Source organism: Galeopterus variegatus, unplaced genomic scaffold (genome assembly GCF_000696425.1).
Source record: "Galeopterus variegatus unplaced genomic scaffold, G_variegatus-3.0.2 Scaffold4807, whole genome shotgun sequence".
NCBI lineage: Eukaryota > Metazoa > Chordata > Mammalia > Dermoptera > Cynocephalidae > Galeopterus > Galeopterus variegatus.
Window position 1 is genome coordinate 109,453 of NW_007730918.1, and position 14,394 is coordinate 123,846.

The 14,394-nt window shown below is 36.4% G+C and overlaps 1 protein-coding gene across 1 annotated transcript in view; it reads left to right on the plus strand.

Moving 5' to 3' along the window:
- Positions 1-14,394, plus strand: part of LOC103603825 (inositol 1,4,5-trisphosphate receptor type 2) — a gene marked incomplete at both ends in the record, with an annotated part of 166,825 nt that overhangs the window by 103,525 nt on the left and 48,906 nt on the right. The window contains 4 exons of the mRNA XM_008588413.1: positions 5,140-5,248; positions 5,792-5,979; positions 11,741-11,924; positions 12,656-12,912. Of these exons, the coding sequence (XP_008586635.1) occupies positions 5,140-5,248; positions 5,792-5,979; positions 11,741-11,924; positions 12,656-12,912 (738 nt within the window). The remainder of the gene's footprint in view (positions 1-5,139; positions 5,249-5,791; positions 5,980-11,740; positions 11,925-12,655; positions 12,913-14,394) is intronic.

Below are 14,394 nucleotides of genomic sequence, written 5' to 3' on the forward strand. Positions count from 1 at the left end.
GTTGTAGTAGATTATGATGATGGACCTAATATAGTCTTGTAGGATATAATTGTTACAATAATTTATTTTTGAAATGAGAATTGTATCTTTTAAATCCCGGAGAATTCAAATGAGGAAAAGTATATAATTGGACATACTGTCATTAAACCAAAAGGTTAAGGAAACACCAGTTGTGCTAATACCAAGTTTTATGTTAAAATGAGACTGTGTAGGGACTACAGATACATACAATCACCATCATCTCCTTGCAGGTGTTGGTGAGGCTAATTCATAGCTTAACATTAATCTTTGAGGGCAAATCTTAAATTGAGCATCTTTACTTTGGAATTTTCGTTACCTTTTAAATTTGCAGTTGAGGACTCAATTTTCTAGGTACTGGTTTGGTATCATTTTTTCATGATGTCTTGATTATGTTATTCATAATCGGGAAAAAAATATTACCTTAATGTATCTTTTTCTTCCAGGGCGACAGGAACAAATGTAGAATAAGTACCTTAAATATCACAGCGTTGAACGCTTCACTCCTAAGGCAATTAACCCCTGTTAAGGCAAACAGTGTTGTGCTTTCTCAAACATGGAAGAAAATCCTTAGTCCTTTCAGGATTAATATTTGTTTAATCTTTTCTGTCCATGAAAGGCAATAATTTCTGAGCTTCTTAACTTTTGATACATTGGACTTGGTGTAACAGGGAGTGTCCTGGAAAAAACCAGTCCTCCCAGATATTCACAAACTGTCAGCATGACTTCTCTGGCCACACAATATGTCTTTTTATGGAGATATTTTGCTGTAATTTCAGAAGGTGGTTGTTAGTTATCTTGGCTACATTACATTTAGCACATCTGGGATGTGTTCACATGAAGACATTGGCTAAAAGCAGTGTCTTGTGGCCTGGAATTAACTCTGATATTGAAAAGACTGTAAAGGACATTCCTTGCTGGTTGGCCTAACCCAAAAAAGACACCTTCCATGGAAGGCCCAGTCAGGAATTCATTTTGGATTTGAAGAACCAGTACAGAAGTTGAATTTCTCAATTGTGGTGAATTCTTTCCAAAATGGCTTAATGTGCTTTCAGCTCTTTCCCAAATTTCTGCCTTGGCAATTTATAACCTTGGGATCAGAATTTCTGACAATGGTTCTACAATTACTTTATCTGAGTTAAAGTAATTTAGGGAAACGATTCTCATCTGAGTTGCCACCACTGTAACGCATCACAGTGTAGGCCACCAAAAATGCCCTAAGGCACACTGGGACACAGTGTTTGGCTTTCATCCTGCAGGTCAGAACTTGGTATTTGGCAACAGAAGCCAGTTCTGCTAAACTGGTAATGTAGCTATATTGAAGTTTTCCACTCTTTAATGAGAATGACTAAGACATAACAGAATCTTGTTCCATCTGTGCCTATTCTCCATTTATTTTTAGCACCAAAGTTTGTCTTAGCTGAAAATTATGGAGTTTGAAAAAGATAGGATTTTTCCCAATTAGTGGAAGTTGTAAGGTACATTTTTTATAGTGAAGTATATGCATGCTTCAGGGTGGCTTTGCCATATTTGCTCACAAGTAACTTAATTCCAAGGACTGATTAATAATGGAAAAACTAGGATTTTCAGGCAGGTTATCATTTATTATTTTTATCATTTTCTTAGGATACTAAAAATTTCTTTCACATTTGTGCAAAGGTTTGGTATAAGGTGAGAAAGTGTATGAAAAATCACTTTGTAGGTTGTAAAGTGTTCTGTGATGTGGATAATATTAGTACTGGTAGAGATAGCGTCAACTATACACAACTTATATAGCACTTACTATGTGCTGGGAACTGTTCTAAGTACGTTCTGTAATTATAACTATTTAGTTGTCACAGAAACCCTACGAAGGTCGGTGCTCCGACTATTTCATTTAACAATTGAGGGACTGAGGTCCAGAGTGGTGAAGTAACTTGCCTGAGATCCCCCAGTTAGTATATGGCATAGAGGGGATTTGAACCCAGGTGATGTGGTACTAGAGTTAAGAACAGAGATACAGGGAACCTCCTCTCCTTTCTATGGCATTTTGAATATTACATACTTAGAAAATATATGCTTCTAACTAGGCGGGAATTGGATGATAAAAGTGTTGCTCGTTTGATTTTGATGTTTATGAATCTGATAGGAACCTGTGATTTTATTTTATTTGCCTGAAGAGAATTTAAAAGTAATCACAAATATGATGATTATTTTAAGTTGGTGTGACACAATTTTACTCTGTTATTGGTTTTAAACAGTTTTATTCTTCTAGCAATATAAAGACCATTTTTTAAACAAAGGATAAAAAGCAGTTTTTTATATCTTCTTAAAAAAACAAAACTACTGTTTGTTTATCTCTTGGTTGGGTTCTTGGAGTAGTGTGATTAGAAGGTGTGGTGAATATGCTCTTACAGACAGTGGACAGGGAGCTGGTTTGTAAATGTCCAGACTTCCACTTACTGTAGATTCTCTTCTGGACACTGATGCTAACTTGTGCAATTTCAAGGAAAAAAGACCTGGATTTTCATGTTTGTTACCTTTATTCATAACAAATTGGCAAATTTAATCTTTCAGGGTTAGTGTGAATGGTCTGTAGAGGTGAAATCCATGATTAGTACAAATGAACTACCCTTTAAAGAGATTTAGTGCTTCAGTTAATCTGATCTCAGATTTTTCTCCTCAATTTCTAACTTCATCCCAATAGTTTATGTGTCTGAAAGTTCTTTAAAGGTGTCTCTTGCTACAATGAGATACACATTAGAAGCCTATTTGACTCCAAAGAAATGTTGCATTTTCTTTTTCCTCCCCTTTTGAAAGGATTATTTTTGGCTAGATGGAATTAATTCAACTCAAAGAACCTTCTCTTAAAAAAAAAGTAGAAACTATTTCCATTTCTTATGTCTTCTCTAGGTGCCCTACTTCGGTTTTACAGGGAATAGTAAAGTTGCATTCATTGGTAGAATAAGCTCTTACAACTCACTGTTTCTTCCAAGACTAGTCATCACCTTTACTTGCTATGCCCCTATGTAAAAAGGACTTAAAGGAAGAAACATGAAATAAGAAGCAATAATAGAGGTCTGTGTTGTAAGAATTTAATAATCAAGCAATAAAAGTTGCTGTATGCATGAGCAACTGCAGACACTCAAGTGTCTGTTTAAATTTTTGGCACTGGGACATTTAGGACATATTTGTTGTGCATTAACTATGCACAAGACAGGTCTGCTCTGGCGATTATCTGGGTTAGTAAAGGAAATATGCCATGTAACTCTCGGCAGAGTCCACTGCTTCCTCTTCTGTGCTTCCATAGGACTAGTGTACGTCTCCACTATGGAACTTGTCTCACTGTAAACTCTTGCAGGGGAGGGTTCAATCTTACATACTTAGGATAGAGCCTAAAACAGTAGGTACCTAATGAATGTTTACAGAATGAAGAGGAAGACAGTATCTGTCCGTAGGTAAGAGAGAAGAAGACCATTTCAGGCAGAGAATGTGATGCGAGCAAAGAGAAAGACTTGGAAGACTCGACTTGAGAAATGATTGCATTATTCAATATGGTTAAAATAGAATGCACGAAGGCACTATTGGTGCTACAGTTGAAAAGGTAGAATAGGTAGGATTTCACAAATCATTGTCAAGTTGGGGTGGGGGGGGTAGTAGATACTTCCTTAAGTTGGGAGCCCAAATGACTAGAACAATTGTGATCTCTTTAAAATTGAAATTGAGAGAAAAACATGTTTAAGAGAGAAGGAATATTCTGTACTGAAAAAATCAAGTTTGAGGTGCCAGTAGGACTTCAAGACTTAGATAAGGAAATCTAGGTGGAAACAAAGTGAGAGGCTCCAAAGAGCAAGGCTGAGGCTGGAGGAAACATATTTGGCAGTCAGACCTGCAGAAGTGGTTATGTAACTGAGGGTCAGATGAAATTGCTGATGGTGAGAAGGAAGATGGGGAAAGGAACACAGCAAAAGAACTAAGGAGAAAACCTTAAACATGTGAGAAAGAAGGAAAACTGACGCATGCATGTGAGAGAGAGAGGAGCAAAGAGAACCACGTGTCACAGCATAAAAGGAAGGAGTGCTGAGGAGTGGGGGGTGCAGCACGACATGGGGAAGTGGCCTGGATTTTGCAGTCAAGATGCAAGTTCAACCCCCTGTTAGCTGCATGATCTGCGGCCAGTGAAGTAAGCTCTCAGGCTGCTGTTTCCTTCCCTGCAAGATGAGAATAACACCTCAGTTGTTGTATTAATTTCAATAGTTTAAACAAATCTTCTTTGAATAATACTTTAACATCATTCTTTTAAATTGAGATACTAATCATAAATAAAAGGGAAGACTTGGAGTTATCGCCTATGTTTCTTATGCCTTATTTGCAAAATGTATTACTTAAAAAACGTCCTATAATCAGTACAAAATTGAAGACTTAAGAATTTTTGAATTACATGTTTTTAGGATGCACTGTCTTTTGCCTACTGTCTTCTGAATAAAGCATCTTGGAGTTTAAATATAATTCACTCTGTCTTATCAAGCTTAATTTTTGAGCATCTGCTGTACACTCAGCTCTTTTCTAGCTCTTTCTACTAAACTCCTTTAACTAAGGCTTTTGTGTTCTAATTCTTAGGGTGTTTATTATTCTGTTTTCTTTAGGCACCACTGATATTCTTACTAACACTGGGACCTTCAACTTTTAAAGCAATCTTAAATTTATAGTGTTTGTGATTTTTCTAGTACGTTCTATTGAAATTGCTATGTTTTATTTTTTATTTCTGGGAGAAGTAAAATTATTTTTAAACTACTTTATCAATGTATGATTGACATATGGAAAGATGTATATATTTAAAGCATACAACTTGATGAGTTCAGAGATAAGTATGTGCATCACCACAACCTATGCCATAATCCTGTTCATCTCTTCCCAAAGTTTCTTCTACTTTCTTTATTATGAGAAGTAAAACTATTATTATTTTATTGAGACACATTTGCAAATTTCACCTCAAAAAATATTATTTGGTATAAAGTTAATTTTTCCATGTCTTGACATCATCCATAAAATGTATTTCAAGTGGCATTTTAATATACTGACATTTTTGATTTTATTAGAAAATGGAACAATAATTAACACTTTTCTTATCCTTCTTATTAGGGTAACACATTAAGAAAAATACTCCTGAATCGATACTTTAAAGGTGATTATGGAGTTGGTATGAATGGACATCTATCAGGTACCTACTCCAAAACTGCACAAGTGGGAGGTATGTCTTCTCATTTTTTCTCATTTTAGGATTCTCATGATATATCTTTTATTTTTTTTTTACAATTTTATCTGTCAATTTATTTATTTATTTTATTGGTTATGAATATTCATTGTCTTTTTTACTGACCGGTAACGGGATCGCAACCCTCGGTGTCGCGCCTGCATGATATATCTTCATGTCAGTATAACTCTAGTATTTTACTTAAATGGCACAAATACAAAAAGTTTATTTTAAAAGCACTATTAAAAACCTTTGTACAATTTGGGGTTATGCAACAACAAATTTGAACATAAGAATTGATTTTTGCCTTTTGTCTTTGGAAAAATAGTTAAACCAAGTCATAATTTCTTAACATATAAGTTAAGTACAAAAATAAAGCTAGTTTCTTTTTCTAAAGTATTTTTCTTAAGAAAAAGACATTTAATTACATGTGTCAGACTTTAATAAAAAGTTGATAAATATTCTTACGATTTAAGAATTTGAAAATCTTATATGCTACAATGCCTATAACTAAAGTTTATTTATTCTTCCCAATCACAGGAAGCTTTTCTGGACAAGATTCAGATAAGATGGGGATATCAATGTCAGATATTCAGTGTCTGCTCGATAAGGAGGGTGCATCTGAACTTGTCATTGATGTTATAGTGAACACCAAAAATGACAGAATTTTTTCAGAAGGCATTTTCCTTGGCATTGCCTTGCTTGAAGGAGGAAATACACAAACACAGGTACCTGTTTATCAGTCATGGGCATTACATTTGTTATTTGTATTTTTTATTTACTTGTCATTAGAAACCAAGGGAAATTAATGTTTTTCTTTTAGCTTCTCATTACTATTTAAAAAAAAAAATCCACGTATCACATTTTCCTTATAAATTTATTTGGTTTGCTGTAGAAACTATAGGACTTCACAATTTAGTCAGTAAAGTAGAACATTCCTTAGAGGCATTCTTCTGATGTTATACCAGGACTTCCACTACAGTGAGCAATATGCACAGCTGCACACAGGGGATAAGAACAGTATTTCCAGAAGACACAAGTTTCCCCTTGAAGCTCCTGCCAAGCTGCCCTTAGGCTCCTGCACACCCAACGCTGCCTGAGCCCAGGCTGGGAAGTGTTCCCAGAGAACACACATTGTCCTCCAGCCTTGCTGCTCAGTAACCTGCTCTTTCTAGGTTTGCCTCGATCAGTGAAGGAAAGTGTATGCTTACAACTAATTAGAAATTCCAAAATCCATTTTCCCTATTCATGTCTAGCAGGAATTTCCAAATTTGCAATTGAGATATTTTATTTTAATTAGCCATCAAATACATTGGACAACAGGAACTTTACTATATGACACATCAAATAACAGTGACGTTAGGAATAAAGGCCTCATGAACAGTAAATGGCACTGTGACAAAAAGCAGCCCCCAAACAATATTTCTTAGTTGAGAAAAGAAAGTGTTGAAAATTCTCATGGTACTGAAGCTGCAGCACAGATTTCTGAGGGAAGTTGATGAAGGGGATAACGGAGGAATCTCAAACAATATTTCTTAGTTGAGAAAAGAAAGTGTTGAAAATTCTCACGGTACTGAAGCTGCAGCACAGATTTCTGAGGGAAGTTGATGAAGGGGATAACGGAGGAATCTGAGTGGGTTTTCTTGGAAATTGTCTTCTACAACCAGGTATTCAGTCGGGATTTTCTAAAGAAGTTCTCTAGGCGACTACATAAAATTAGATGTAGACCATTCAGAGGATAGGATTTTTTTGGCATCTCTAGAAGCAATCCTTAGGATTATAATACTTTCTAGATTTGTGTTTCTGGGTCATCAGATGGGATCCTCCTTCATCCTCCTTCATCCTCCTTACATGTTTAAAATTACTTAAGTCCTTATATTGCTGAGGAATAAGCCAGTTCCCGTCAGAAACTACATGTTCCACTTTTAAATTCCTGGCAAGTTGTTCGCTGGATCCTTTCACAACCAAAATGACCTCAGTCCTTATTTATATGACGTTTCTATGGCACTTGTCACTGGTGACTTTTGCTTTCTTCTTGAAACCTTTTCTCCCTGAGTCTTGGGACACCACCCTCTCCAGCTTCTCTGCCTATCTCCTGCCCTTTCTGCTCACCTCCTGTGAGGGCTCCTCTTCCTCTTCTGAACTCTTGAATCCTGACATCTCCCAAGTTTCTTTGGACTCTGCTCTGTTATTTGAATTGTTTCCCAGCCTGGTCTCATTCATTTTCACATCTCTAACTTCTGCTCTATGCTGATGATTCTCAACTCACTCACTGGAATTCTAGACCTTACATCCAGCTGTCTCCTAGAAATCTTTAGTAGCGTGTCCCACCAGTACCTTAAACTCCACGTGTCTTAAATGGAATCCACTAATGTCCTCCATACGCCCATTCCTCCTTTCACATTGCTGCTCTCAGGGACTGACACTCCGTCTACTCAGTTGTCTGACCAGGAACTGAAAGTCAGTCTCAACCTTAACTTATCCACCTTCACTCCCGTCCTGAACATCCTGTTGATGACAGACCTCTGACTCTGCCCTCTTAACATCTCTCAGATCCGTACTCTGTTTTTAATCCCTGCGTCTCCAGCCCTCATTACAGATCCTTCTTCTCTTTTCCTGGACTATGATGAGTAGTCTTTCAAGAGGTATCCCTGCTTCTATTTTTTCTCTTCTCCAAATCATCTCCATGTTGGCTCCAAAAATATTCTGAAAACGTTTTTCTCCTGCTTAAAATCTGCCACCTGCCCTATAAAGGCAAACTCCCTACCACAGTTCATAACATCCTTCATGATTTAATCCTTTCCTTTCTTATTCCACCTCTTCCTTCCTCCATCCTTTCTTTTGTGCACCAGCTGTACTAAACTCTTTGTAATTCCTCAAATGTGCTGTGTTATTTCTCATACCGCTTTCTCCTCTTTGAGGATTCAACTCAATGGACTTCTGGAAGTCTTTTCTAACCCCATGTCCCGCTGGGTAGAATTGATTACTGGTCACTATGCCCCAGCTATAACCTGAAGACACCTTAAGTAGCATTTCTGCCACTTTGTTGTACCTCTTCATGTGTACATCAGGCTCTGTGTAGTAAATTATAAATTCTTAAAGGTCAAGATCACATATTCTTCTTCATACCTCTGTGTCTGGCATGGGTCTGACCAATCACTTAGTTCAATAAATGTTCAGGAGAGAATGGTTCTGATCAAATTCTACTTCCTTCACAATGTCTTCTCTATCTGGCTGGGGGTTGGCAACCATTCCCTTATCTGAGCTCCTGTAACACTAGTTTCTTCAATGCTCACTTGGCACTTTGCCTGTGCTACTTTGTTTTATTGTTATTTGTATTACAACCTTTCTCTCCAATTAAATGTAAACTTCATTAATGTAGGGAATCCTGTCCTATTTTTTATATCTACTGTGCTTAATAGACATTCAACAAATATTTGTTGATGAAACAGCATTAAATTACTTCTGTATATGAAAATCTTCTTTTAAGATGGGTTATGACAGTCTTTTTTGCTAGCCTCCCCCTCTTCAGGTTTCTCAGTTATGTACATCATTGTATAACCGAAATGTCAGCTATGTGCTCCTGGCTCTAAGAGGTCTAGCTGAGATCAGCTTGAATCTTATTCCTTGCCCTATAGCAGTCTAAAATGCACCTCTTCCCAAGTCTTCTACCAATTCCCTGGAGGTTTTACATTCTCACTGTCTCCTTAGCCACTAATATCTTGATTTTTCAGTTCATGGATTCTCTTGCTTCTATCACACTGACATACGAATTGAAGCCCGTTCCTTAATTTATACCTTCCTAACTATATAAGTTGGTTTATTATTTAATGTACTTTATTAAAGGTCATTTGAGGGGGAGGGTAGAGGAGGTACTTATATTATAATTTCAGATCGAACACTAATAATAACAATAAGAAAAATAATACCTACTAAATACCAGGCACTATCCTGAGATTTATATGTATTAATACCTGGCTAATCCTCAAACAACCTGTGAAGTTACTTATATATTATCCTATCTTACCAAAGAAGGAACTGAGACAGACCCATGTTCACATAACCACTTAGAGATAAAGCCAGGTTTCGAGCCCATGCAATCTGTATCCAGATTCTGTGCTCTTAGCCACAATAAACATCTTCTTTCTAGAAATAACCGTCTACATCCCCAGACCTGGGAAATTTCACTGGCTGATCCAGCCTTCATTCTTTCTCCGTCTCTCTAGATCCTCACTGCACCTCCGTTCTCTGTTCCTCCCATTTTTAGTCACCCTAATCCGTCCTTCTTGGACAGTCCTTCTTCTGTCACACAGATCTGTTTATCTATCACCCTTGGCTCCTAAAAACAATAGTTTCCCCTTACTCTCTGTGCAGCTAATGGAGGTCGTTTGCTAAGAAAAAAAATCTTTAGTAAAAGAAATCCTTATGCTGCCTATTGAGATTATGTAAGTGTATGTAAAACATACTTTTAATCTTCATTGAAATTATGCTGTTCAGCTTTGTAGGGCCTTGATTTTTAAAAGGTGTCCTCTATTTAAATATTCTATTGTTTTGAGCTTAAGAGGTTACTTTATAAATTTAGTGCTTATAATCAGGAAACCTAGATCTAAATCCCAGCTTTACCACTTACTAGTTATGTAATATTAGGCAAGTCACTTACCTTCACTAAACCTCGATTTATTAATCTGTAAAATGAAAATAAGTACGTTCTATTCATCACACTGTTAGACTAAAAGTAGTCATGGGGTGATGTATATGAAAGATCTACATAAATTATAAAACTTTGTTTTAATAGAGCCGCAACATTTCCGTGACATTCTCGTTAATATATTGGAAACTCCTTTCACCTTCTAACCCTGTTATATTGAAAATATTAGGGCTTAAGCATCAGCTTAATTTGAGAGAAGTAGAGGTCTGTGAATGCTGCGTTTACCTTTGAATTAACAGAACCAGCTCTACCGGTTCACTGTAGTTGCCATGGTTACTGTGACTTTTTGGCCTGCTTCCTTCAGGGGTTGCTAGCCCTCTGCTTAGGAGCTTCCCCTTGTAGGTAGGAAGCCAATTTCCAAGGCTGCAGAAAACACTCTGTGTGTGTATGCACTGCCCATATGAACAATTACAAGACGGGCAACCATTTCAAGACCTGATGTCATTTGAGTCTCACCTACACGTTCCAACCTGTGGGTCACAGTTCCAGGCAATCCTTTAGGAACACACATCTTCAGGAGCCAAAGTCCCCAAAATTGGCTGTTTGGATTTTCTTATATTGGATGATAGCCAGTTTTACTTGATCTGGAAATTATTATTTTTTCATATGTTTTCTTCACACTATTATCAAGCTTATATAAGCCTCTTTTAATCACTATAGTTATAGGATTATCTTTATTAAGTTTTTACCTATGTTTCTCTTTGTGTGGTGTCTGTCTCATAATTTCAGTATTAATAGCTTATAATTTTCCCACCCACTTCAACTTCTATCTTCTCGGGAGTATTTCACCTTTCCTACCTCCTACCTCTTCTCCTGGATACTTCCATAAGGCACTGAACAGACAGTGATTAGGGTAAACATTCCCAAGATTCAGTATTTCCACATCTTGCTAACATGTATTTTATTATACTTTTGGTGCTGAATTTTTTCTACATCATTATTCACTAGAAAGCAGAATTTATTTTAAGGTGGGTTTGTCCTAGACCCAATGTGAAACAGTGTATCTAGTGAAATACTTAGTACTCATTTGTCAGTCAGTTCCTGTGAGTAATTATACTTTTGGTGCTGAATTTTTTCTACATCATTATTCACTAGAAAGCAGAATTTATTTTAAGGTGGGTTTGTCCTAGACCCGATGTGAAACAGTGTATCTAGTGAAATACTTAGTACTCATTTGTCAGTCAGTTCCTGTGAGTAAGGCTGCCATGGGAACACTTTCAAAATTACATGTACTATAATTTAGATAAAGAAAAAAATAATCTTTGTTAACTTTCCATGAGCACATTTTTCTAGAGAGTGATTATTGGATTAGTGGATGCTTTCCACTTTAGATTACAAACTCATGAGGGCAGGGATTGTGGTTGTTTTTCCTTTTTATTCTATCCATAGTGCTAGCTTAGGCCCTGGCACATAGTAGGCACTTGATAAATGTGTGCAGAATAGATGCATGACTTTATAATAATATAAAAATCAAAGAATTCTTTCCATGTAACCTCTTACCGTGCTGTTATAAATGTTTAAAAATATATAATCAGTAAGGATAAGTTAAATAGCATATGAAAATATGTTGGGTTTTAGTGGAAAGTTCTAAGTAAATATACTAGCTATTACTAGTACATATTAAATTGCATAAGAGACTGGCAAAGGCTGTCAATTTATGAAATAATAATGGTTAGCACATTAAATGTGTGCTCTTATCTATGTTTATGTGTATTTCAAGCACAAAAACACTATTTTTTCTCTCTTTGGGTGTTGATAAGTTAACATACGTTTTCTTGCAGTATTCTTTCTACCAGCAGTTGCATGAACAAAAAAGGTCAGAAAAATTCTTCAAAGTTCTCTATGACCGAATGAAGGCTGCTCAGAAAGAGATAAGATCGACAGTGACAGTTAATACCATAGATTTGGGTAGCAAAAAAAGGGATGATGACAATGAATTGATGACATCTGGTCCACGAATGAGAGGTAATTTGAGTATTTGGGAAAATAGAGTAAGAGAAAGAGGGTAACAGAGCATTTAAATCTCACTTATCTTTGTCATCTCATTTATCTTGGTTTAATTACCCTGCTGTGGCTCTGAGCATGGACTTCCATCCATAAAGAGTTTCAGTCATGGGCTTGACACTGAAACAGCTCTGCAGGACCAAATGTAAATGAGACATAATCAGTGCAGAGCAACCAGTGACATGAAAAATGGTTGATTTCATTTTGACATGCATGGTAAAGAACTGCCCCAAACCTTTTAAGTGACCGTGAAAATTAAACTTGAAGAGCAGAAATTATAGCACCAAACTCCAGCAAAAGCTTCTTGGTATTTGGAATAACAAAATCACCAGTGTATTAAATACAAATCATAGAGATATTAACATTTTGAAGTTTGTTATATTTTTCTATCTTCTTGTATATGTGAACTCATATAAATTATTTATATATATGAAATATATATATATATATATAATGTCAGAAAAACATGAGCCCTTCTAAAACTGACTAAGCATTGAGATCTTTTTTATGTCCCATTGCAAATTCAACTTTTTAGTTGCAACCTCAAATCCTTTTCGGGAAATTATTGCATCTCTTGTCAGATGATTTTTAATTTAATTATTAGAGAATTTGGGGACCTGGCTGTCTTTTTTTTTTTTTAATTACCTGAGGGAAATTAGTTCAGACATATAAGAGTACTGCTTTATTTTCAGTAAGAGATTCATCATTACATTTAAAAGAGGGAATGAAAGGGCAATTGACAGAAGCTTCTTCAGCAACATCCAAAGCATATTGCGTGTACAGAAGAGAAATGGATCCAGAAATAGACATTATGTGCATGGGGCCAGAAGCAGGAAGTGCCGAGGAAAAGTCTGCAGAGGAAGTAACCATGAGTCCTGCAATTGCCATCATGCAGCCGATACTGAGATTTCTTCAGTTACTGTGTGAAAATCACAACCGGGAACTACAGGTATTTATTCTGTGAAAGCTGAGAATACAGCCTATTCTTATAAGTAATTAAATTCAAATAAAACCAGCAAATAGCTGTGAAGAGAGAATCAATAAAAGCAATAATGCTCTTCTGAAATAAGAAGAAGGTATTACATCAATGAAGAAAGATGATAGGAAAATTCCTTATGCATGAAAAAATCAAGCTCATATGGTATCGTTCTGTGTAATCCTCAGCTCAAATCTTTCTAGCCTCAATGGGCATCATCCATTCCTAGTATTCTGGTATTTGCTGAGTTAAGGTCAATTTGCCTCATTTATACTTTCATGGTTTTATAGACTTCAGGGGCTTTCATCATTTCCAAATCAATTCGCGTTTCTTGAGTGAGGATACTGAGTATATTTCTATGTCTTTGTTAGAAGAGGATTTTTTTTTTTCTTACAATGGTAGAGGTTGATACCTTTGTAAATGAATACAGTCAGTGTCTTACATGTTCCTTGCTACATTTTCCTTTGTCAGATAGATGAACTTAGGGGTGCCTAGGAATTTTGACTTTTTTTTTTTTTTGCATTATTCGTACACATTGTTCATGTCACCATGGCAAAGCAACTTGAAANTTTTTTTTTTTTGCATTATTCGTACACATTGTTCATGTCACCATGGCAAAGCAACTTGAAAGGAGAAATCCTTGATTGAAGGTGAGTATGCTTACCTTAAGAGCTTCCAGTTGGCAGACCATCTTTAGGTAAGGCATGCTTTTGGTCATGCCAAGTCGTCCATACTATGAGGTGGCATAGATGGCCCAAAATTTTATCAATGAATTATGGTGAAACTGGCTGAAATTTCCACAGTTAATCCTAGAATCTGCCTGTGTGCAGCTTCCTGCTCTGCATTTTCACTACAGGCAGCAGATATTCAATGTTTCTAAGAGGACGTATCCACAGTAGAGAGCCAAGTTTGAAGCTGTGTTCCCTAGTGAGAGTCTGGAGTGCAGGTGTTCTGAATTGGTGAGAGATGGTAGACTCCCCTCCAAGGGGATGAGAAAGCTCAGGTATTAAGGAACGTTGGAAGCCGTGACTTTTGTGGACTGTCCCACCACAACTTGGAGAGAGCTGCTGCAGTTGTCAGCAGGCAAAGGCCAGAGCCTCACTTTTCAGAGAGAGGACACTGGATATGTACCTACATGCTTACCCTAAACCATCCAGTCCGTCAATGTAGGAAATAGATATATCAAATATGTAATAGGTTATATAGTACCTGATCAAACATTTTACTGATAGGAGTGTGGGATCAAACAGCGTGGAAAATGCTACTTTTTAAATAGTTTTAAGAATAAATAGTAGGAATAAATTCAAGTAAATAAATAAAAATAAATTAAATTAATAAAAATAAGATGTTAAAGTGAAAAATAAAATCTTTTCTTCCTGCTTACCTTTTACCAGGTTTACTCCCCAGAGATAATTACTGTTAACAGGTTTTTTTTTCCTTTCAGACATTTTTATG